Genomic DNA, 23977 nt, shown 5'->3' with positions numbered 1-23977 from the left:
GGCAAAAACACTTGGGCCTAGAAGTGTCAAAGCTTTAAATCCGGTCCTGTATGCTAGCACAAAGTTTTGAGGAGGTAGGTGTGATCTGGTATAGGCTCCAGGTTATTTTAGGAGTGTTACCATCAGTCTTACTGAAGATGAGCAAAAGGCACCATCGACCGTTCCTCCATCTATGAATGCAATGTCTGTTTTGGAGTCCAGAAGTTTTACTAGGCTAACCATTGAGAAAAGGGCCTTTTACCGGTTAACATCTAGACCCACGCGTAAATATAGCTGGCTCTGACCCCCTTAAGGGCTGGGCACACGTAGCTGATTTCGGGAACCGATTTCAGCATCAGTGGACAAACGATAGCGGTAAGAAAAATTTATTGCGCGAGACTTTCAAAACAAAAAATCATGGACAGAAATCGGCAACTGGAGTTTATTAATAGTTGAATGAGCGATCTCAGCCTAGTTCTCCGTTTAGTTCTCAGCTCAGTAGCGGGGTCTTTCACCACATACATCTCTGGCTGACTATTTATTTGTATCCGTATTTTTTTTTTTTTTTGTAATGGTCATGATGAAAATCGGCGCTGATTTTGTAAATCGGCACCGAAAACTAGAAAATTTTTCAAGCTAAATCGACGCCGATTTTTTAAAAAAACGGTGCTGATTTGGAAATCAGTTCCCGAAATCAAGCTACGTGTGCCCAGCCCTTTAAAGAGGAAACACATAATGAGCACTTAAAAATGGCGTTGATCGGTATTCCCAATCCATTTGGAGCCGTCTCCCTGAGGGAGGTACCATTCCACCAAACCAAATCTTGGTAACTTTAAACGAAGGCTTAACATATGCATAAAACCTAGTGCGTAAAATGGATAAGAAATTAGTGGCATCTATGATATAGATGGCATCACAAATTTATACATATATATATATATATATATATATATATATATATATATATATATATATATATATATATATATATATATATATAAAGGAATAAATCTTATCATATGATAAATCTCGAGATTCTTTTAAGGGTGTTGATATCTTTTTGATAGGTCTGCGTCGGTTGAGATATTAAAAAAATATTTTGGGTTATTTTATTTACCAAATTATATGTTTACATTATCCAGAATAACGATCCATTGTTGGAGCTTTGCAAACTTTTTAAAGAAGAAATTAACTTGTACTTAGCACTGTATATAAATAACATAACAGTAAGTTCAAGGCTTAGTGATTTTTGGCACTACATCCTCGGTCCGTACAATCAGCTCCTCCCATTTACTCTGTCATTAGCGGGTCAGTGTATATTTGTCAGTCACTGAATAATGATGCAAATTTGTATTATTTGTAATTGCGAAAGCAGAAAGAAACTTGGTGAGCCGGCGAAGTGGTTTGCTATTGTCCCATCTCACAGATTGGCTCACAGACTTAACTGATTGACTTATGTAGGATTTCTGAAAAGGGAGCGGGGGTTTGATTAAATTTGTGACAATAAAGAAATTTCTAGTGTTAACTTCTAATCAATATTGCAACAGGGAAATAGCCAGAATTTCATAGTGGAGAGGGATCCACCAAGTGGCAGGACTACTTGAAATTTGCCCCAAAATTTTTTTACAATTTTACCTTTTTTGAACAAAGGGGCAAAATTTTTAAAAGCTTGTATTTGATTATCTCTTTAATGAGCTCCTCAGTACTACAGACAATAAAAATCCAACAAAGATCATTAAACATATGTGAAAAAAGGAAGTGACTATATTTAATTTAGCTGCAAGTCTGCATTCGTGCCCATCACGTAATTTCCCTTTGAGAAAAAATTGATAAAACTTTGGAACTGAAATATCAATGTGAAGCCCCAAATTTCATAATCAAATGTCATCGCTTTATGGCATTGTTCAAATAAAACTTATTTTTAACTTGATTATCGTTGTAAATTCATTCTTTGTCTTTCTTTCCATTCTTAAACCAATGTTATACTTACCTTTTGCATTATTACAGCCCACTATATATACATTCACATAAATTTATATGCAGTGTTACCGCCATACCAATTATTCTCCTTTCCTTTTTTATTCTTTAATAATAATTTCTGGTCGTTTTGAGTTTGAGATATTGTAGGCTTCTATTTCTACTGATCTTAAGTTTAATATGGCCTTTACTTTTCTTAAAAAAAACTTTCTTTTTCGTAAAGTTTTCGTCGTATATATATATATATATATATATATATATATATATATATATATATATATATATATATATATATATATATATATATATACCAGCTCCGCGTAAAAACAGCTCCTCTCATTTGATCTGCCATCAGCGGTCCAATTTCCCTGGAACACGTATTTACGCAGAAACTTTCTGAAAATATATTTGAAACCAACTCGAGACTTCGAAACCTACTTTTAATTCCTAAAAACATCTAATAATAAAATTGCACTACTAATTACCGATTTTTAAATATGTATTGGAATAAATTAATTTAAAATTAGATTCTTAAAAATTTTGTGTTACAGAAGTGAAGCCAAGTTTCGCGTTCAAGAGAAATCTGACTTGTCTACCCGTGAAAAAATCGAATGTCGCTTATGTTTATAGTTGTTTAAATGTTCTCCGGAGCACTTGCATCTCGGTCCGGGTTTGTATAATGTTTGAAATGAGGAATGATCATACTGTCTATTATTTATATACAGTAGTACTTAGTTAGATAAGAATCCAAAACTATGAAAAATAATCAGACTAAATTCAAGCAATAATCTTTTGAAAAGCAAAGATACGGAACAATAATAACAGGTTTTAATATTCACAGGTCAAACACTAGTTAGTAACTCGTTAGTTAGTGAGCAAACACTTGCTAGTATATTTTCCTCAATGGAAAATTATAGCACGATCTTCTGCAGTAAAGCCAACCCGCAGGATGCATGTCTTGCCAGATAGCAAGTCCCCGGCTAGTTTCTTGCATGTGTTACTATACTATTGTAACTATCTTTTTTATGCTACTACTTCTTAAGTTCATTTTTGTTTGAGAGTCAAAAAAAGGAAGCAGTTCTTTGTGTTTCAGATGTTTTTACAGATCCAGAATCCATATTCAAAGTTTACTATTTCAGACACATATTCTTCAAAAACCTTCTTTCTCTTACATTATTGGTAGTTTTTTTCGCAACTTTTTTTTTGTTTAATAACTTGCTCACTTACTTCAGAATGTTAACTTTGGTGAAGACCTTCGTTATCCACTTTATGCACATAGAAAATACAAACCAACAGAACAGATCCGTCAATTTAAGAAGATGTACGGGAGGGGGGAGGGGCAAATTACATCTTGAAATCTGGGGGGAGGCAATTTTATTGTTTTTTCAATCTTTCCCAATGGAAATGCCAAAAAGTGCTTTCAAAAACCTGGGGCAGAGGAAGCAGCTCCTCCCCCTCCCGTTTGACGCGCCTACGACAAAATGGATGAAGAGAAGTATTTGCATTCATCAGCTCATAAATTTTCCAACGAAGCATGAATAAACAAATGAACGTACTGAACCAGCAATTCGGTCAAATTTTTATAGTCTTGTGAGGCAAAAAAAAAAAAAAAAAAAAAAAAAAAAAAAAAAAAAAAAAACAAGCCGACATAGCTTAAACATGAATACATTGCCAAAAAGAATGGAATATTAATAAACCAAATAAAATACAGACCACTTGAATACAATTAGAATAATAAACTTGATACGCTTAGGACAAAATAAAAAAAAGTGAATTTAGTTAAAATAAATTTGATTCACAAGGGTTAGACACGTATGCTAGAGGGAGGGGTTCGGTTATCAATGAAGGACGAACCAGCCAATAGCATTAAAGAACACCTCAGCCATAGATTCACTTGTAGACAGTAAAACATCTTTGCGTAAAATATGATATAAAAATAAACTACTTACGAGGGTAACCAGCTCTTGGCCACGATATTGCAGGTACATCGGGATTATATGGCTCTACAGCGACTGTTGGTGGTGGTGGAGCAACATGTGATACGTGTAATGGTGGAGGAATTTCAGGCAAAGGACCAGTAAAATTCAAGACTCTTGGGAGGTCTGTATCATCAACCACGACCGGATCAGTACCATGATCAAAAGGGCACAATTCACCAAGCATGCAAAAACCCTTTTCTAAAATAAGAAACAATGAAATAAATAAGTGAGTGGAGTACACAATTGAGGAGAAAAGAACTGACAGAAATTATGAAACAGAAATCTTTCTGTGATACACTTTCCTCTTTCTTACTTTATTTATTCACTGTCTGTGCAATAACATTAGACTTCTGGTTTAAAGTCCCCCCACTCCCCCGAAATGTCAAAAATTACATACACGTCGGCTATATAATGTGTAAGAGATCTATTCTATAGTTACCCTCCCCCCAAATCAAAATTCTCGGTGCAACCTCTTAAATTCATATTTTTGTACTCTGCTGATAAATCATGTGTACAAAGACATAATTAGCTATAGATGAAATCATACTTAAACATAAAACACTACACCAATTCTAATAAATCTTTCACTGATACTAAAATACATACAAGGACACAATTAGCATCTTACTTAAAACGTTGAGTGTCACATACACCCACCCCTCTCTTCTAATCACCATTTTAATTACTCACACAAGACAAATTACACGGCAGTACTAGTCGTATGTCAACTCATTTTGCTTCCGCTATATTATATCTGAATCAATAGTAATTTTTTTTTAGTTTATGTAGCACTTTAATGCCAAAAAAGACAAGGCAATAATAGGAAAATTGTACTTTTAGAAACGATCCCAAAGTATAATAAGAAAGTTCATTGCATAAGCCCCTTGTAACCCTTCTCAAATAGTTTTTTCCCTGCGGGATAAAATAAAAAAAAATAAAAAAAAGTCCCTTTTATACAAAAAAGTATTATTTTATTAATTTTTACTATCATCATTAACAATCTCTAGCGGATGAAGTGTTCAATAGCCGTCTTAGCGAAGTGGTTAGTCTGGTTAGCCAAGTAGCAATAGCCTTCTTAGCCAATTATTTTATTAATTTTTACTATCATCATTAACAATCTGTAGCGGATGAAGTGTTCAATAGCCGTCTTAGCCAAAGTGGTTAGTTTGGTTAGCCAAGTAGCAATGGCCGTCTTAGCCAATTATTTTATTAATTTTTACTATCATCATTAACAATCTGTAGCGGATGAAGTGACCCTTTGTTGAGACCCTTTGTTCGTGAGGACAGGGGTTCGAGTCCTGGTGTCGCTGGTTATTTGGTTCGAACAGGAGTCAGTAGCGGGACTCTGTAAGATCAGTCAAGAGTCGACTCAGCTGGCACCTGGAGAAATCTGGGGAAGGTAAACAGGAAGGGACTGCGATAGCACGAGGTGACTAGCCACCAACCCCCATTGAACTTCCTGGCTGAAGGGCCATGAAACAGAGATCACACCGCCAGTAGGGATTGCAATATCCAATGCCGTATTCTTTAACTTACCTTTTACCCATTTTTGTTACAAATTCGATCATACACCAAAGAAAAAAAAGACAGACAGAAAAAACAAACGCCTTTGTAACAATATTGAGAACAAAACATTTATTTTAATTACTGTTGCACGGAGAGAAAAAATACTGGTATATAATCTCAATGGGAAGCCTTACCATCAAAATCTCGACACCTTTGCTTTCCAGGAGGCAAAGGGGGAGGCGGTATGGTCACATCTAAAGGTAGTGGAATTGCTGCTCCAGTTACAGATCTCTCGTCACGCCTGCGGTCAGGAGACCTTGTTCGCGCCCTGACACGGAGAGGAGACCTACTCCTTCTAGCAGGGGACCTTCGTGAAGCTGATCTCGATCGACGATAAACAGGTGTTCTCCTCCTACAAAGGGAGGAAACAAAAATTTCAGAAATGACTAGACAATGTAATAAACAGTTCGGATACATTATTTCTATGATTGCTCAGAATATATGCTCTGTGTAATAAAGTGTGCTCCCTGAAAGGTAATATGAGCCTTTAGAGGTAAAAGTGCACAAAAAGTGGCTTTAAGCAAAAAAATGTTACAACGGTATAATGTATTATCTTCTATTTTGGAGGGTGTAGGAGTTTCAGAGTCTAATTTATATTAGCAATAAACAATTATTTATTTTCCAATAATAAATTGATAATAATAAAATTTAATAAAAATTTAAATAATAATTTCAATTGAATAACTCTTTTTTAGAATGTCTTGATATATTAAAAACGCAATTAAAGCTTGAAAAACTCAAGTAAATTTTGGAAATCAAGGACTTACTTCCGGTAGGCAATACTGTTTTGCCTTTTAAGTATCCTTTTATATTATTTTTTTTCCAAACAAGCTAGGATTTAAAAATTAGGCGTAAAACCAGTAGCTTAGTTCGTGGGACAGTTAGAGTGTCATGAAGTTTGCAACAGCTGTGGACCAAGTGACGCCTACTAAATCGTAGAGATGGCACTTCAAACAGGCCTATCAAATCGCCTTCACCCTCGAGGAGTGGCTACCTTTAAGGTAAAAAAAAAAAAAAATACGAAAGAGCCGACACGTCTTAGCTCTGCTTAATTGGCCTCATACCAGGATTGCCCATCTCTAGTGATTTTTTCTTGCCTAGTGACTTTATTTCGGCTAGTGATTTTTGCTAGCTACAGTTACAGTGTCATGAAGTTTGCAACAGCTGTGGATCAAACGACGCTTAATAATTTGTAGAGATGGCAGTTCAAACAGGCCTTTCGAAAAGTCGTCACCCTCGAGGAATGGCTACCCTTAAGGTAAAAATACAAAAGAGCCGACACATCTTTGCTCTGCTTAGTTGGCCTCATACCAGGGTTGCCACCTCTAGTGATTTTTTTCTTACCTAGTGACTTTATTTTGGCTAGTGATTTTTTGCTTTTATTAGTAATTTGTTTTAGAATTGCAAGTTTATGGTAAAAATCAATGGTAATGGCACAAGAAGTCTTAATTCAGAATAAAATTAGAGCGATTCTAATTTTAAGCAGACAGTCTGAGGAGCATTATTGATTAAACAAAACTAATTGATGAAAATAACCAGAAAACTAGTCATTTGAAAAACAGTGATTAGTGATTTAAAACACAGACAGAAACTAGATGAAAAACAATTTTTTTCACCTGAAAGTAAGGAGCGACATTAAAACCTAAAACGAACAGACATTATTCTGTACATGTCCCTTCCTCAGCCCTCAATCTTCACGCTAAAGTTTGACTTTCTGTCCTGATTCATTAGGAAAGGCTACTCAAACACAAGGGCCATTGATTTTGAAGGCAAAGTATCTTTAAAGAATTTAAAGACATTAATTTATATTTATTCATAAATGTATATTAATGTGAAATTTATATTGAATATTATATTTATTTCGAATCCATAGATTCATTAAAAACTTAATTTTTTTAAGCATATTTATCTGGGAAAAGATGAATTTATAAAATTCGAGCAAATCTTACAAAAATAAGAATTAAATTTTTTTTTTACACTTTTTCATTAATTGTTGCAACAATTTTTCCTTGTCATGGAACTTTAAGCAATTCCATATTTTAGGGTTTTGAATGATAATTAGCGTAAGAACAACTTAAAACAAAACTATCCCTTTCGTCTTTTTATAAAACAGATCTGTCCCGGTTCTGATCTTTTTAAGGCGATACGGAAGCTTTATAGCATTGAACAAGCCACAGCGTTGACTGACCATCACAAAGACAAAGGGCCGAAAGTGAACATGGGACAAGCCATCATCGAAAGCTCTCGAAAATTTGAGGTTTGACCGTGAAATTTTACGTCCCTTTTGTCGGTGAGCTTGTCAATCAAAGCAGGTGACACTCCAGGGAACTCCCAAAGCAGTCAGATTGCTCAAATGGGCGGCTTTTTAGCATTCTCCTAGCATGTATGCTAAAACATTTTTAGAGACTGCACTTTCCTGAAATTCAAAATTGATAATTTGCTCGATTTAATCGAAAATATAAAATCTACACTTTTTTATGCTTTAAGTTTTATTAGAAATCAATATCCCAATCTCCGGCACAAACGGGAGAAGTTAAATGGTTTTTCTAAAGTTTCTGGGAAAGCAGGTGAAGGCTTTTAGTGTTCTATTATTTATTCGGATCTCTCATCGAAGCTCTACAACTTATGGCAAGACGGACCAATCAGTTCTAAGTAGTTTTTACAAATTAAAAAAGTTTATAATGGTCGAGATAGGGTAATCTTCTAAGACAGCGCACCCTCTTAAACCATTACATACTAAACCTATCTTATCAACGTTGTTTATCAAGTTGGAGTCTTCTGAGGACCCCTGATTTTTTCCGTTATTTCTCAACTATTTGTTCTGCAAGGTTGTTTACGTGTTTTGGGTATCTAGAGATACATTATATTTATGCATAAAATAATTTGTACTCAGATTCTGTAAAGAAAAATTAAAAAAAAAAAAAAAAAATTTGGAAACGTAGTATAACAAGCGGAGTCCTGCCGGGACCTCATGCTGGTTATTATTCTTTTTACAGTTTTAACGTTTTACGTATTCTTTTTATGTATTTTATGCATAACTAGGAAATTTTGATCGTTACCTCAACCAGAAGGAATAGAAAAATCAAGGTTAAACTGGATGCCATACTTACAGCAGAATCACCCTCTGGGGTCCCCCGAGGATCCCCCTCGGTATGTTAAGGGTTAAGTAATGCAACACTAGTAGATGTGAGCGAATCTCGGATATGTCTATATATCCGAAATATCCATATAGAGAATATATTGTTATGCAAAATTTTCAAAATTTTATTTATGCAAATTTATGCAAAATTTTCCTCAGCATAGCCAATGACTTGCTCAGTAGCTTCTGAGTTTCCTTTTAGTCTCAAGGGCTCTATTGAGTCAAAGATAATTGACGAAAATAAAAATCCTGCGAAACTATGTTTTAACTATGCGAAAAAGGCGTTGAAAGAAATATGAGATATTATGGATTAAATGTTTTATTTATGTCTTTCTCTCATTTTTGTTTCTCTAGTGTTATTTTCCTGGCCATAGAACCTTACGGGGGAGAATATGTTGAAGTGTTTTTTTGTTGTGAATTTATCGATTGAATAAGTTGATTGATTGATAGTCATTACTCTCCAGGTCTTTTGATGCAGTTTTGTATAAAAATAATTGAGATTGTTTCTCAAAACCTATTTTCATTTTTTTCTGTTTCACTGTGCGATTATCTTTTGATTTTAGCTCCACAAACTCTTGATCTTGGTATCATGTACCAACATAGCTACGCACGCTCTTCCTCCATCCCAACCTCTTCAAAGTCTCCCTCGCTCTTTACACCCCCCCCCCCCAGAAAGTTCCCATTTACCTTGAATCTTTTCTAACAACATCCTCCCAATCAACTGAGGACAACCCTTCTTTCGTTTAGCCCTAGGCGGTCGGCCGAAAAGGACAATCTTTCGCAATTTTTCATCCTTCATCCACAGAACGCGCCCTAGTCATCTTAACCTTTCTCTCATTATAGCCCCAGAAAGCGGGGTTAAACCAAAATTTTCATACAGCCTACTGTTAAGTGGCGTTCACATGCGTGTCTAGCTAGAATCCCATGTCTAGACATGTGTCTGGCCAGACATCAATGTCTAGACAACTATCGTTCACAAGTTGGTGCTTGGCTAGACAAATTACAGGTAAGCATCCAGTTCTAGACTCTAGAACTCAAAGTCTAGGATTTTCGATTACAGGCAATCAGAATATTTCAAGTTCCACTATTTTCATAATCTCTGTTTATATTTTTAAACTGAAATTTAATTTTTGTTTTCTCATTAATTTTTTTTTCATTTTAGGTAAATATGCAACATCAGACATAATAGTGAAGCACACCAAGGCAATTTTTGGCTTGTCTCATCCATTATCTTGTGACAGTAAAAATAGGGATTACAATTTTGAAAGTTTTGCCTTCATAAGCTCTCTTGATTGCCTAGAAATGACAACTTTAATCTATTTGAAACTAAATTTGTAGTTTTAGCTAAGCTTTGAATTTTTCTTGTGAACGGTAATTTCCTAGACATTGATTTCTGGCCAGACACGTGTCTAGACATGAGATTCTAGCTAGAAACACATGTGAACACAACTTTAGAGAAAACTCAAATGTACAACCTCACTCAATTTATATTTAGAACAAATACATACATTATATTAAATTCCTAACACAACCTTTAAGAAAAAAAACTTTAAATACCTATATACAGTTCGCCTAGGAGATCTTCGGCTCCTTGATGGTCTCCCAATTTTAGCTCGATCATTGCTTATACTTCTTGACCTCCTAAATTTATCCCGCGGAGAACGGGAACGACTTGAACTACGAGACGATCCCCTGGACCTGGTCCGTTTCCTTCCACGCCGACCATCCTCTCGATCCTGAAAAAAAAAAATAAAATGCTTGAAGCAGAGAAAATAAATGCTCCAATAAATTGGATAAGAATCCATAGCTCTTTTTATTTTGAATGAAAAGTCATAAGAAAATTGAAAGTTGGTAATCTGAATGAGCAAATTTGAAAAACGGAACCTCTTAAATGCATTGTTGTTTAGATGATGTAACTATTATTCAGACAGTTAAATATTATTTAAACAACGCATTTGTATCATGGTTGCAGCGTTAGCTGCAACCATGGTAGATATAACCTATTTTTATTAAGAAGGTAGAGAAGTACCTTTTGTACTAAGCATTGGGTACTAGGCCTATTTCCATTTCTGATGTTGAATATACAGAAAATTAACCGAACTGAAACATTTTGTTGGTGTGACATCATCAGCAAAATTTTGTACGCGTTGGTTGATATAGCCTATTATTATGAAGAGTTTATAGAAGTACTTTTTGTACTAAGTATTATGCCTATTTCCATTCTGATATCGAATGAAAAAAATATTTAGAGAACAGAGACACTTCATTGGTACACAAGCACCCAAGATTAAGACAATATTTATTAATTAAAAAAAAAAAACTCAAAATACCATAGGTCAAATACCCCCCCCCCCTCCTGTAAGGCGCTATGACCGGAAATACAAGGAGAAAAAAAGTAGATAAAAACGAAGAGGATTAAAATAAAACAAACACACACACACACATAAAAAGCAGCAGTCGGGGGGTTGAAGTCTGATCTGACTGATGTACTGAATAGAATCTGGATATTATCAAAATTACGAAGATAATGCGTAGAATGATCCGAGACAAGAAACGGTCCAGTTTTAAAGGTCGTAGGAACATGACCACGCAATTGAAGAAAAACGAAAGTCACACACGAAAAAATATAAAGTGAATTCAAATCAAGCAACGGCTTATTAATAGGACTATTTGTTTAAAAGTGCATAAAAACACATCAAAAGTTTCGAGGTGGTGGGCTCAAAACCCATACCCCCTTTCCCCTGGATACAGCGTTACCCTTTACCCCTCCCTTCAAGTTGGAATCCAAGGTTCAAACTCCCACAAATCGTCTGCTTCAACTTGAAGAGGATCCTGAAACATTGTAGATGCGTTATTTTGATAATGTTGAATCACACAATGTCATTTGGTTTACCTTGATATTCAAGACACGAATGAGAATTTCTTCCAGACATTATTTCTGTATCTTTTTACTGTTATTTAATGTTTCTACAAATTTTTTTTTCACGTTTTCCTTAATAAACGATATTTTTATTGAAAAGATATATGTTTCTTAGTTCTTGTTTTAGAATTTTGCTCTTCTGTTTTTAGTTTTTATTCACAAGCATGCCTACCATTATTTCCCCTCGGAAAATTCCCACTTCTCGTGGAAAATTCCAACCACATACAAAATTGAGCAGCCACTGACAAAGTATGACAAATAAAAGTAACGAAGAAAATGAAATTGGAACATTGTGCCAATTCATATTATAAACAGAAGAAGTGGGGTAGAATATCTTACAGTATTTATTTTGGCATTTTTAATTTATCTTTAAAATAACCCCTCTTTGGCGAGTAACTGGGGTTTTATCTTCATCAGAATTTAGAAAATTTATGACTTGAAAATTATTGGTAAATACTACATACAGATTATTTTGTGTGCAAACTTTTTTTAAGATTTGTAGTGATTTTTGGGATGTAGGGGAGGTAAATTGTGTTTGATTGCTTGTCGGAAATCTCACATGGTAAACTATCATTAATTTTACGGGAGTGTCTTTTGAGTCCACGGTTATTTACACTATTAATAAATAAAATAGGATACCCATTTCCAAAAAGTGTGTCCCTGATAAAGTATAGTTCTGCATGTTATGGGAATCAGAACAAATGTTTAGGGCAGGATCGACGGGAGATAATACGACAGCTCTTTTAACTTTTGGGGGGTGGTTTGATTTCAAATGCAAATATCTATAATTTTGTGTCGGTTTTCTATAAATAGTAAAATTGAGTTTATCTAAGCTACGAATAATTAACACATCTAGGAATGGGATTTTATTTGCAATTTTGATTTCTAAAGTAAACTGTAAATTTCTATCGTATGTATTAAGGTGATCTAAAAAAACCCTAAGTTCATTTTCCCCATAATTCCAGATTCCATGTAACGTCCCCAAAAGATCTGTTTCAAGAAATACGAATCTAACGCCCAATTTTCAATATGTTCCACGTACATATTCGCTAGTAATATTAGCGGAGAGGGGCGCGCCCATCGCTAAACCATTAATTTGCTGATAAAAAGAATTGCGGAATTGGAAATACATTGAGTACTTGTTACAGAGTTTAACCAAGGTCATTAAGACTTCGACGTCTATTCCTGCTGCTGATGCTTCTATTAAATGATAATTTTCTTTCATTTTATTTTCTAATAATTGTTCAGATACTGCTACATCAATATTTGTATACATTGAAACAATGTCAAAGCTACTTATAATTGTGTTTTCTGAGATATTTACTTTTTTGAGTTTTTCAACAAAATCTACCGAATTATATATATATGATTTTGAGAGTAAAGCAAAGGTTTGAAGGCTGTACATAACCAATTCCCAATATTGGATGTGGGGGATTGGATGTCTGGATTTATGGAGAAAATGAGCTTAGATTTTTTTTAAACACCTTAATACATATGATAGAAATTTACAGTTTACTTTGGAAATCGAAATCGCAAATAAAATCCAATTCCTAGATGTGTTAATTATTCGTAGCTTCGATAAACTCAATTCTACTATTTATAGAAAACCTGAACAAAATAATAGATATTTGCATTTTAAATCAAACCAACCCCCACAAGTCAAAAGAGTTGTCGTATTGTCTCTCGTCGATCGTGCCCTAAACATTTGTTCTGATTCCCACATCACAGCAGAACTGAACTTTATCAGGGACATACTTTTTGGAAATTGGTGTCTTATTTTGTCTATTAATAGTGTAAATAACCGTAGACTCAAAAGACACTCCCGTAAAATTAATGGTATTTTACCATGTGAGATTCCCAACAAGCCCTCAAACACAATTTACCTCCCTTACATCCCAAATATCACCGCAAATCTTAAAAAAAGTTTGCACACAAAATAATCTGTATGTAGTATTTACCAATAATTTCAAAATCATAAATTTCCTAAATTCTGGTAAAGATTAAACCCCAGTTACTCGATAAAGAGGGGTCTATCACTAAGTAAAGAACGATGTTGGGTACAATATATCATTTATTATATTTTTTTTTCCTCCATACCAGGGCACTTCGTATCGAAAGAGTTGTCGTAGAAACTTCGAAAAGGGCTCATTCGGTTGGAAATTGGAGTGGCTAGTACCCTTTTTAATAGTCGAAAGTGATTGGAGGACCACTAGCCCCCCACGCCCATCATTCCCCCAAACACACCCAATCAAAATTTTAAGACGGCCATTTTGTTCAGCGTAGTTGATTTCCAGATAGAAAATATGTTTTTGAGGAGGACAATCCCCCACAACCCTCGGGGCACGGGTTTTAAGTTATGCCCTGAGGACATATAAGAACGATGTTGGCACAATGTATCATTTACTATTTTTTTCCTTTAGAGTAGGGCACTTCGTATCGAAGAATTTGTCGTAAAAACCTCGAAAAGGGCTCATTCAATTGGAAATTGTAGTGGCTTGTGCCCTTTTTAATAGTCGAAAGTGATGGTAAGGCAACTAACACCCCTTCCACGCCCACCATTTCCTGAAACGCATCCAATCAAATTTTTTAAAAACCCAGTTTTTTTAGCGTAGGTGAATTTCATGAAGAAAATATGTTTTTAAGGAGGACACTTCTTCAGAGCCTTGAGGGAAAGAGTTGTAAGTTATGTCCTGAGAACATGATAAGGTTTTCACGGAAGGCCTTGCCCTAGAAACTTTAAGGAGGGCTCGTTTCATTGGAAATTCAAAGGGCTGTTGCCTTTTGAATAGTCGAAAGTGATTGGAGGGAAATTAACCCCCCTCTCACGCCCACCTTGTCCCCAAACACATCCAATCAAAATTTTTAGATAGCCATTTTATTCAACGTAGTTGTGAGTTCTTCAAATTAGGTTATTGAGGGTTAAAACCCCCCTCACAACCCTCAGGAAAAGGATTGTGGGTTATGCCTCTGGGACATATATGGATTTTGTAGAAAGCGTTATCGTAGAAACGTAAAGAACGACTCATTCGACTAAAAATTGAAATGGCTTGTGCCTTTATTGGTAGTCGAAAGCAATCGGAAGGCAACTAACACCCCTTACACGCCCAGCATTTCCCCAAACACATCCAATCAAAATTTTGAGATAGCCATTTTGATCCACGCAGTTTAAAGTTCAGGAAATTATACCTTTGAGCACGACACTCTCCCCACAGTCCCCAGGGCAAGGATTATAAGTTATGCCCTGGGGCATATAAGTTTCTATTGAAATCTTTGTCGTAGAAACTTGAAAAAGGGCTCATTCGATTGAAAATTCAAAGGTCTAGTGCCATATTTGATAGTCTCCATACCAGGGCAATTCGTATCGAAAGAGTTGTCGTAAACACTTGAAAAAGGGCTCATTCAATTGGAAATTCAAAGGGCTAGTGCCCTTTTTTGTAATTGAAAGTGATTTGAGGACAATTAACCCCCCCCCCCCCCTCTCACCCACCTTTTCCCCAAACATATCGAATCAAGACTTTTAGATAGCCGTTTTGTTCAACGTTGTTGATTTCTAGATAGAAATTATGTTTTTGAGGAGGACACTCCCCCACAGCCATCAGGACAGGGGTTGTGAATTATGCCCAGGGGGCTTAATGGGTTTTAATATAACATATTGTCGTAGTAACGTCAAAAAGGGTTCTTTCGATTCGCAGATTTAGATGCATGTATTCTTTTTAATAGTCAAAAGTAATTGGAAGGTGATTTACACTCTTTCCACGCCAACCATTTCCCAAAACATTGCAAGTCAAAGTGTTTACATAGCTATTTTGCCCCACGCACTTTAAAGCTCAGGAAATTATACCTTTGAGCAGGACACTCCCCCCAGAGTCTTCAGGGCAACGGTTATAAATTATGCCTTGGCGGTATATAAGGTTTTTATTGAAATCTTCGTCTAAGAAACTTGAAAAAGGGCTCATTCGATTGGAAATTCTAAAGGCTAGCGCCCTTTTTAATAATCGAAAGTTATTTGAGGACAATTAACTTCCCCCCCCCCTCTCACCCACCTTTTCCCCAAACATATCGAATCAAGACTTTTAGATAGCCGTTTTGTCCAGCGTTGTTGATTTCCAGATAGAAATTATGTTTTTGAGGAGGACACTCACCCACAGCCATCAGGGCAAGGGTTATAAGTTATGCCCTGGGGGCATTTAAGGTTTTTATAAAAAGCGTTGTCGTGGAATCTTCAAAAAGGGCTGATTCAATTCGAAATTAAAATGCCTAGTGCCCTTTCTAATAGTCGAAAGTGATTAGAAGGCAACTAACACCCCATCCACGCCCACCATTTCCCCAAACATATCCAATCAAAATTTTGAGATAGCCATTTTGTTCCACGCAGTTTAAAGTTCAGGAAATTATACCTTTGAGCAGGACGCTCCCCCACAGTCTTCAGGGCAACAGTTATAAGTTATACCCTGGGGGCATATAAGGTTTTTATTGAAATCTTTGTCTAAGAAACTTGAAAAAGGGCTCATTCGATTGGAAATTCAAAGGGCTAGTGCCCTTTTTAGCAGTCGAAATTGATTTTGAGGGCAACTCACCCCCTTCTCACTCCCACCTTTTCCCCAAACACATCCAATCAAAATTTTTAGATAGCAATTTTATTCAACGTAGTTGAATGTTTTGGAACTTAGGTCTTTAAGGATGACACCCCATCCCCCAGCAACCCTCAGGGCAAGGATTGTAATTTATACCCTGGAAGGATGTAAGGTTTGTATTTAGAGCCATGTTGTAAAAACATTAAAAAGGGTTCACTCAATTGAAAATTGAAAGAGCTAGTGCCCTTTTAATAGTTGAAAGGGAATGAAGGGCAACTAACCCCCCTCTCACGCATACCATTTCCCCAAACACATCCAATATAAATTTTGAGATATCCATTTTATTCGACGTAGTCGAAAGTTCTGGAAATAAGGTATTTTAGTATAATAACCCCCTCAGAGCCCTCTGTGCAACGATTGTAAGTTATGCCCTGGGGGCATATAAGGTTTCTATAGAAAGTTGTGGCAAAAATTTAAAAAAGGGCTCATTTGTTTGGAAATTATAATGGCCCTTTTTAATAGTCGAAAGTGAGTGGAGAGTAATTGACCCCCCCCCCCTCTCACGCCCACCATTTCCCCAAACACATTCAATCAAAGTTTAGAGATAGCTATTTTGTTCAACGTAGTTGAAAGTTTTGGAAATTATGTATTTAAGGATGACAAACCCCCCCAGAGTCCCCAGGACAAAGGTTGTAAGTTAAGATTAAATCAAAATGCACTGTCTTAATACTAATTCCCAATAAAGCATCTCAGCAGTATCCCAAGAACGACTGAGGGTATTATATTCAAACTTTCGGGGCTACATCTGCTCTTAAAATTTAACAAATCAAAATAGCGTAAGTGTATGCAAGCTATCAAAGAAAGTAAGCAGATTTTTTTTTGCGAATGGTATTAAGTTTACTATTTCAGGTCAACTAGAGGAGGTACGAAACTAGTTTAAACACTACTATTTATGTACAAATTCTTAAAAAGGGTGCATGTTGTTAAAAATCGCTGAAAAATTTTTCTCTAGTATACAAATAGCCGGCCAAACTATAAAGTCTTAAAAAAAAAGAAAAGATTTAAACTATTAATTTCTTTTTCCCTGAAAAGAATATTTGAGTCTAAAACGAACAGAAATTAATTTAAAAAAAACTTTTTGAACAAAATCAGGATGTCGATGAAAATCAAAGAGTTTCACTAAACGAAATATGAGCAAAAATAAAATCAAATAATCTACCAAGCGTGAAACTACCTCACATCAGTACCGACAAATAAATGAAACCCAAAATGGACAAAAGTTACAATAAATAACCGAGTCAAACTCAAAACGAGCAGAAATTAATATCTGTAGGGTCAAAACCCCTATACCTTCCCAAGGCCAGAACATAATTTGCATTTTACTGAAAAAATACAAATGGACTGTGCATTGTCAGTTTAATATACATATACTGATATTTGTTAATTAAAATGTTAATATTATTTGATTTATTAAAGTTATAAAAGTAAAAACATTTATACTTTTTTCAGTGAAGTGCAAATTATGTTCTGGCCTTGGGAAGGCATAGGGGTTTTGAGCCCTAATCATGGGCGTAGGCAGCATATTGTCTAGGGGGGGGGGGCATTCGATAGTGTGATGGAGGGGGGGATGAAGTTATGTCGGCATGGGCGTACGTAGCTTCTTGCCTAGGGGAGGGGGCAGCCACTTCTGTGATGAAGGCAGGGGGGGCTGAAGTTATACTGACAGTTCACAAAACCTTACATTGCCAGGAAGTTCTATCATACTTATGAAATCCTTATTAATAAGTAATCACCAAAAATTATAAATCATCAATATGCTTCAGCATTAATCTTCTTGGATTACAGCTAAATCTTTCCAAGACATTATGGATGATTGCTTCTTGTTTGAATTGAATAAATTTGTTTGAATAAATTTCTGTTTATTCCCAGTTTTTTCAACCGTCTACATTTTATCAACTGCTTTTCCAACCATCTGCTTTTTCAGCCATATATAATGTATATTTAAAGGTCTAGGGGGGCCGCGGCCCCCCTGCCTCCCCCTCCCTACGCCCATGACCCTAATCATGTTAATTTCTGCTCGTTTTGAGTTTGACTCGGTTGCCCATATTAGCAATGACCTAGGCATAAAACAGGTAGTCCGAGAAGCAATTGAAATCAGACTTAAGATTAATAATAATATTTCCATAAATAAGGACTAAATGCACTAAATGCTCTATACACAAATTTAATCAAAAATGATCTTACAAAATATTTAAAGAAAAACAATAGACATTAACACAGAACCGATCACAAAAATACCTTTGAGGCTAGCTGCCAAAAAGCCTGGCTCAAACAGTTCGTGGTAACGAACTGTAAGCAAGGAGCAACCCGACTCAATAGTAACCAAAACTCTAAAAAAAGGAATTTTGATACCAATAGATACATCAAAAGAATCAGATTTTTAGGCTGACTTCAAATATATAAGTTTCATCAAGTTTAGTTAAGTTTAGTTAAGCTTAAGTTAGTCAAAAGTTAAGCGCCTGAGAAAATTTCCCTTATTTTTGAAAAAAAAGAAACACCCCCCTAAAAGTCATAGAACCTTAATGAAAATCACACCATCAGATTCAGCGTATCAGAGAACCCTACTGTAGATGTTTTAAGCTCCTATCTGCAAAAATGTGGAATTTTGTGTTTTATTTTTTGCCAGAAGAAAGATCACGGATGCGTGTTTAATTGTGTTTTTTTTTTCCAGGGGTGATCGTATCCACCCAGTAGTCCTGGAATATCGCGGAAGGGCTAATTCGAAGGGAAATTAAAAGTTCCAGTGCCCTTTTTAAGCGGCAAAAAATGGAGGGCAACTAGGCCCCCTCCCACGCTCATTGTTTCCCAAAGTCACCCGATCAAAATTTTGAGATAGCCATTTTGTTCAGCATGGTCGAAAAAATACAATAACTGTTTCTTTGAGGATGACTTAACCCCCCACAGTCCCCGGGGGAAGGACTGTAGGTTATGAACTTTGCCCAATGTTTGCATATAAGCATTGGTTATTGGGAAGAACACAGACGTTTTCAGGGGGGATTTTTTCTGGTAATGTGGAGAGGGAGGTGTGGATTGGGGGTTACGTGAGAGGATCTTTCCATGGAGGAATTTTTCTTGGGGGAGGGACATTGCTATGAAGGAGGTGCCGGATTCCCCAGCATTATTTTTAAAAAAAAACGATCAGAAATTAAATAATAAAAAAAACAACAGGTTTTCAACTGAAAACTTTTCAACATCAAAACTTAAAACGAACAGAAACTATTACGCATATGATTGGGTTCACCCCCTAGTCAATACCTCGCTCTTTACCCTAAAGTTTTTTAGTACTTTCATAAGAGCTATTTATTCTAATTAACGGCCTTTGTGTTTAAGGGGCCATTCTTAAAGAATTGGAAAACAAAATCGAACTCTAGCGTAAAGAGCGAGATATTGACTAGGGGGACCCCCCTAATACACGTAATAAAAATATACGAATATAGAAGTTCGATACGTAAGTTAATTCGTAAGTTACGCACATATATTACTAACAAAAACGTTCGTAAATAAAATTAAACAACTTTCGAGAAAGCCATTTAACCAAGAAACAGTAAAATTAATATGCAAATTTCGCTTTAATTATTCATGCACGGTGAGCCAAAATCAAAACCTGCATTAATTTAAAAACGTTCAGAAATGAAAGGGGCTGTCCCCTCCTCAGCGCCTCGCTATTTACGCTATAGTCTGACTCTGTCTCACAACTTTATTCTTTAAAACAATAATAAAGTTTAGCGTAATGAGGGAGGCGTTGAGGAGGTGACAGTCCATTTCATATACGGAATAATTTCTGTTCGTTTTAAGTTTTAATGTCACTCCTTACTTTCAGTTAAAAAAACTTGTTTTTTTTTATTTAATTAGCAATAAGAACGTGTTTTTAAATTATTTTTCTTTCATCTCATTGAATGGCCTTGTTTTACCTCACTTTTTTCTATCAGTCCTGGTCGAACTTCGTTGAAGTAAGGATGCAGGGACTGCTCTGAAAAATTTTGCTTTTTGGTTTGATTGGTCGCATGTTGTAGCGTGTCTTTTTCTTTTATATATTTTTGTCCTGCTGGGGTGGCCCTTGGACATTGGGCAGAAATATTCATTCAAATTATCTCCACTGTCTTACAAAAAGAATTCCCTATTGTTCTTCGTGTTTTTGTTGTTTGTGATTGAAAGGCAGTGTGGTCTTTGTCCCTATTGTTTTTTGTTTCTGGAGGTTGAGTTATCATAGTAGGGTAAGAAAAGCTTAACACTGTCTCTAGACCAGGGATATCAAAACAGTTACTCTGGGGCCATAAGGGCCGCATAGCACTTCGATGCAGCAAAAATTCTGGTCTATAAAGATTGAAATGTCTTAATTTTTATACAAAGTAAAGTAAACTTAATGTAATAGAATTAATAATAAACTACTCTGGTCTCGTTATCAGCATTTGAATGGGTATTGTGTTCCGACCAGGGATGAATAAAAATTGCTCCTGCACTCTGGGCAGCCCCCCCCCCCCAACTGAACACTTTAATATAACGCACAGCCCATGCCTATAAGACTCCAATTTCTAAATGTTCAATTGTAGCCCTAACCGGATGGTTAGCGCGCTCAACTTGCAATCTTATGTCCTCGATGGCTAGTGTTTAGAGTCCTGGTGTCCCTGGTTTTGCTTTGGGACAAGGGTCAGATGTGTGTGCCCTAACCGAATCGTTAGCGTGCTCAACTTGCAATCTTATGTCCTCGATGGCTAGTGTTTAGAGTCCTGGTGTCCCTGGTTTTGCTTTGGGACAAGGGTCAGATGTGTGTGCCCTAACCGAATGGTTAGCGCGCTCAACTTGCACTCTTATGTCCTCGATGGCTAGTGTTTAGAGTCCTAGTGTCCCTGGTTTTGCTTTGGGACAAGGGTCAGATGTGTGTGCCCTAACCGAATGGTTAGCGTGCTCAACTTGCAATCTTATGTCCTCGATGGCTAGTGTTTAGAGTCCTGGTGTCCCTGGTTTTGCTTTGGGACAAGGGTCAGATGTGTGTGCCCTAACCGAATGGTTAGCGCGCTCAACTTGCAATCTTATGTCCTCGATGGCTAGTTTTTAGAGTCCTTGTGTCCTTGGTCTTGCTTTGGGACAAGGGTCAGATGTGTGTGCCCTAACCGAATGGTTAGCGTGCTCAACTTGCAATCTTATGTCCTCGATGGCTAGGGTTTTGAGTCCCGGTGTCCCTGGTCTTGCTTTGGGACAAGGGTCAGATGTGTGTGCCCTAACCGAATGGTTAGCGCGCTCAACTTGCACTCTTATGTCCTCGATGGCTAGTGTTTAGAGACCAGGTGTCCCTGGTCTTGCTTTGGGACAAGGTTCAGATGTGTGTGCCCTAACCGAATGGTTAGCGTGCTCAACTTGCAATCTAATGTCTTCGATGGCTAGTGTTTAGAGTCCTGGTGTCCCTGGTCTTGCTTTGGGACAAGGGTCAGATGTGTGTGCCTTAACCGAATGGTTAGCGTGCTCAACTTGCAATCTAGTGTCTTCGATGGCTAGTGTTTAGAGGCCTGGTGTCCCTGGTCTTGCTTTGGGGCCAGGGTCAAATGTGTGTGCCCTAACCGAATGGTTAGCACGCTCAACTTGCAATCTTATGTCCTCGATGGTTAGTGTTTAGAGTCCTGGTGTCCCTGGTTTTGCTTTGGGACAAGGGTCAGATGTGTGTGCCCTAACCGAATCGTTAGCGTGCTCAACTTGCAATCTTATGTCCTCGATGGCTAGTGTTTGGAGTCCCGGTGTCCCTGGTCTTGCTTTGGGACAAGAGTCAGATGTGTGTGCCCTAACCGAATGGTTAGCGGGCTCAACTTGCAATCTAATGTCTTCGATGGCTAGTGTTTAGAGTCCTGGTGTCCCTGGTCTTGCTTTGGGACAAGGGTCAGATGTGTGCGCCCTAACCGAATCGTTAGCGTGCTCAACTTGCAATCTTATCTCCTCGATGGCTAGTGTTTTGAGTCCTGGTGTCCCTGGTCTTGCTTTGGGACAAGGGTCAGATGTGTGTGCCCTAACCGAATGGTTAGCGCGCTCTACTTGCCATCTTATGTCCTCGATGGCTAGTGTTTGGAGTCCCGGTGTCCCTGGTCTTGCTTTGGGACAAGGGTCAGATGTGTGTGCCCTAACCGAATGGTTAGCGAGCTCAACTTGCAATCTATTGTCTTCGATGGCTAGTGTTTAGAGTCCAGGTGTCCCTGGTCTTGCTTTGGGACAAGGGTCAGATGTGTGTGCCTTAACCGGATGGTTAGCGCGCTCAACTTGCACTCTTATGTCCTCGATGGCTAGTGTTTCGAGTCCTGGTGTCCCTGGTTTTGCTTTGGGACAAGGGTCAGATGTGTGTGCCCTAACCGCATGGTTAGCGCGCTGAACTTACACTCTTATGTCCTCGATGGCTAGTGTTTAGATTGGAAGATTGGAACATTTAGTTGTTGAAGTTTGTTACCTGTAGTGCCCCCCCCCCTTTGTAACTGCAGATTGTATAATGGCAAAACACAAAGAGTTCGATCTTGTCCTAGCTTCATTTCAGGGATACCCCTTATGGCCATCAGTAGTTATTAAAGCCACCAAAGACCAGAAAAATCAAGCTAGACACCTAGTCTTTTGCTACGGTACCAACTCTGAGCATAATATAGGTGAAGCTCATATCCGCAACTGGAATGAGCACTTTAAAGAAGCCTGTACAAGGACAGATAAAGATGTAAATAAGGCTTTTGAAGAGCAGCGCCTATTCCCTGATATTTTCAAGACTAAGAGTAAAACCTACTTGTCTCTACCCAAAAAACTAAAGTAAAATCCAGCCTAGTGCCGTTAACTCCGACTTCCGCAGCAGCATCAACTTTAAAGGAAATAATAAATGAAACTCAAGAGGAACTAATCAACACTAAGTCCAACCTAATGAGTGACATTTCTCGTGTCGTATCAGACACAATGAAAGATCGCCGAGCTTCTGAAATTATCAGTGAAGATATTGTGAACTAAGTTTATAATTCTATTTCCCTTGAATATAATGCTAAATTTGAAAAAATTTAATCAACCCTTCAAAGACTTTATAATGCTGTGAACTTATTTGAAAATAAAATTTCTAAAATAGAGGACAGGGTTGACCAACTTGAGCAGGATACCTTACTTGACACCCTAATTTTCTACGGTGTGAAACCAAACCCCAATGTGGAATTGATGGATAATCTTATTGAAGTGATAACAAAAATAATGGGCTTGCAAGATTTCAAAAAAATGGACCTCTTAAAGGCTAATCAATTTCGTATGCCTGCTACTCAAACTGAGAATGTGAAAATTACCCCCATCATGGTAAAATTTTCAAACTTGGATATTGCTCGAAAAGTGTTTGCAGCAAAAAGTAAGTTGGTTAAGTCAGGTGTATTTGTGTCTGAAAACCTAACTAAAAAGCGTCGCGATCTATTAAACGCGGCTCGCAGCACCTTCGGTCCAAGAAGTGTTTGGTCTGATCATGGACAAGTTCTAGCCAAAGTTCCGGGTGAAACTCGTATACATAAAATAAACTATTTGCATGAATGCATTAGTATGTGACTTGTTAGTATTTTTCTTAATTTGTAAATGTCTTCCACAGTTCATTAATTTTCATTTATTTACTTTATTTATTTTTTCATTTTTGTTTCTCTTTCCGTGCTAATGGTTCATTCCGATAATACCTGCTGTCCAATTAGGTATTTGTTTGTTTGTAATCCTTTGACAGGTTTTTCTTTTGCAATTGATTTAAGTAAAGATTTCTTTTTGGTTCATCTGGTGACTTTAATAGACTCCAAGTAAAACCTGTTTT

At 36.9% G+C, this 23977-nt stretch overlaps 1 protein-coding gene across 1 annotated transcript in view; it reads right to left on the bottom strand.

Moving 5' to 3' along the window:
• Window positions 1–23977, bottom strand: part of swm (Zinc finger protein swm) — a 102467-nt gene that overhangs the window by 34568 nt on the left and 43922 nt on the right. Inside the window, exons 4-6 of the mRNA XM_089088471.1 lie at window positions 10198–10376; window positions 5636–5853; window positions 3906–4133 (exon numbers count right to left, since the gene is read on the bottom strand). Of these exons, the coding sequence (XP_088944597.1) occupies window positions 3906–4133; window positions 5636–5853; window positions 10198–10376 (625 nt within the window). The remainder of the gene's footprint in view (window positions 1–3905; window positions 4134–5635; window positions 5854–10197; window positions 10377–23977) is intronic.

The sequence above is a fragment of the Artemia sp. Qi Xiang Cuo genome, chromosome 4 (genome assembly GCF_049724085.1).
Source record: "Artemia sp. Qi Xiang Cuo chromosome 4, ASM4972408v1, whole genome shotgun sequence".
In the NCBI taxonomy this organism is placed as follows: domain Eukaryota; kingdom Metazoa; phylum Arthropoda; class Branchiopoda; order Anostraca; family Artemiidae; genus Artemia; species Artemia sp. Qi Xiang Cuo.
Note: the sequence above shows the minus strand (reverse complement) of the source record. Positions and strands in the feature narration are given on the sequence as shown.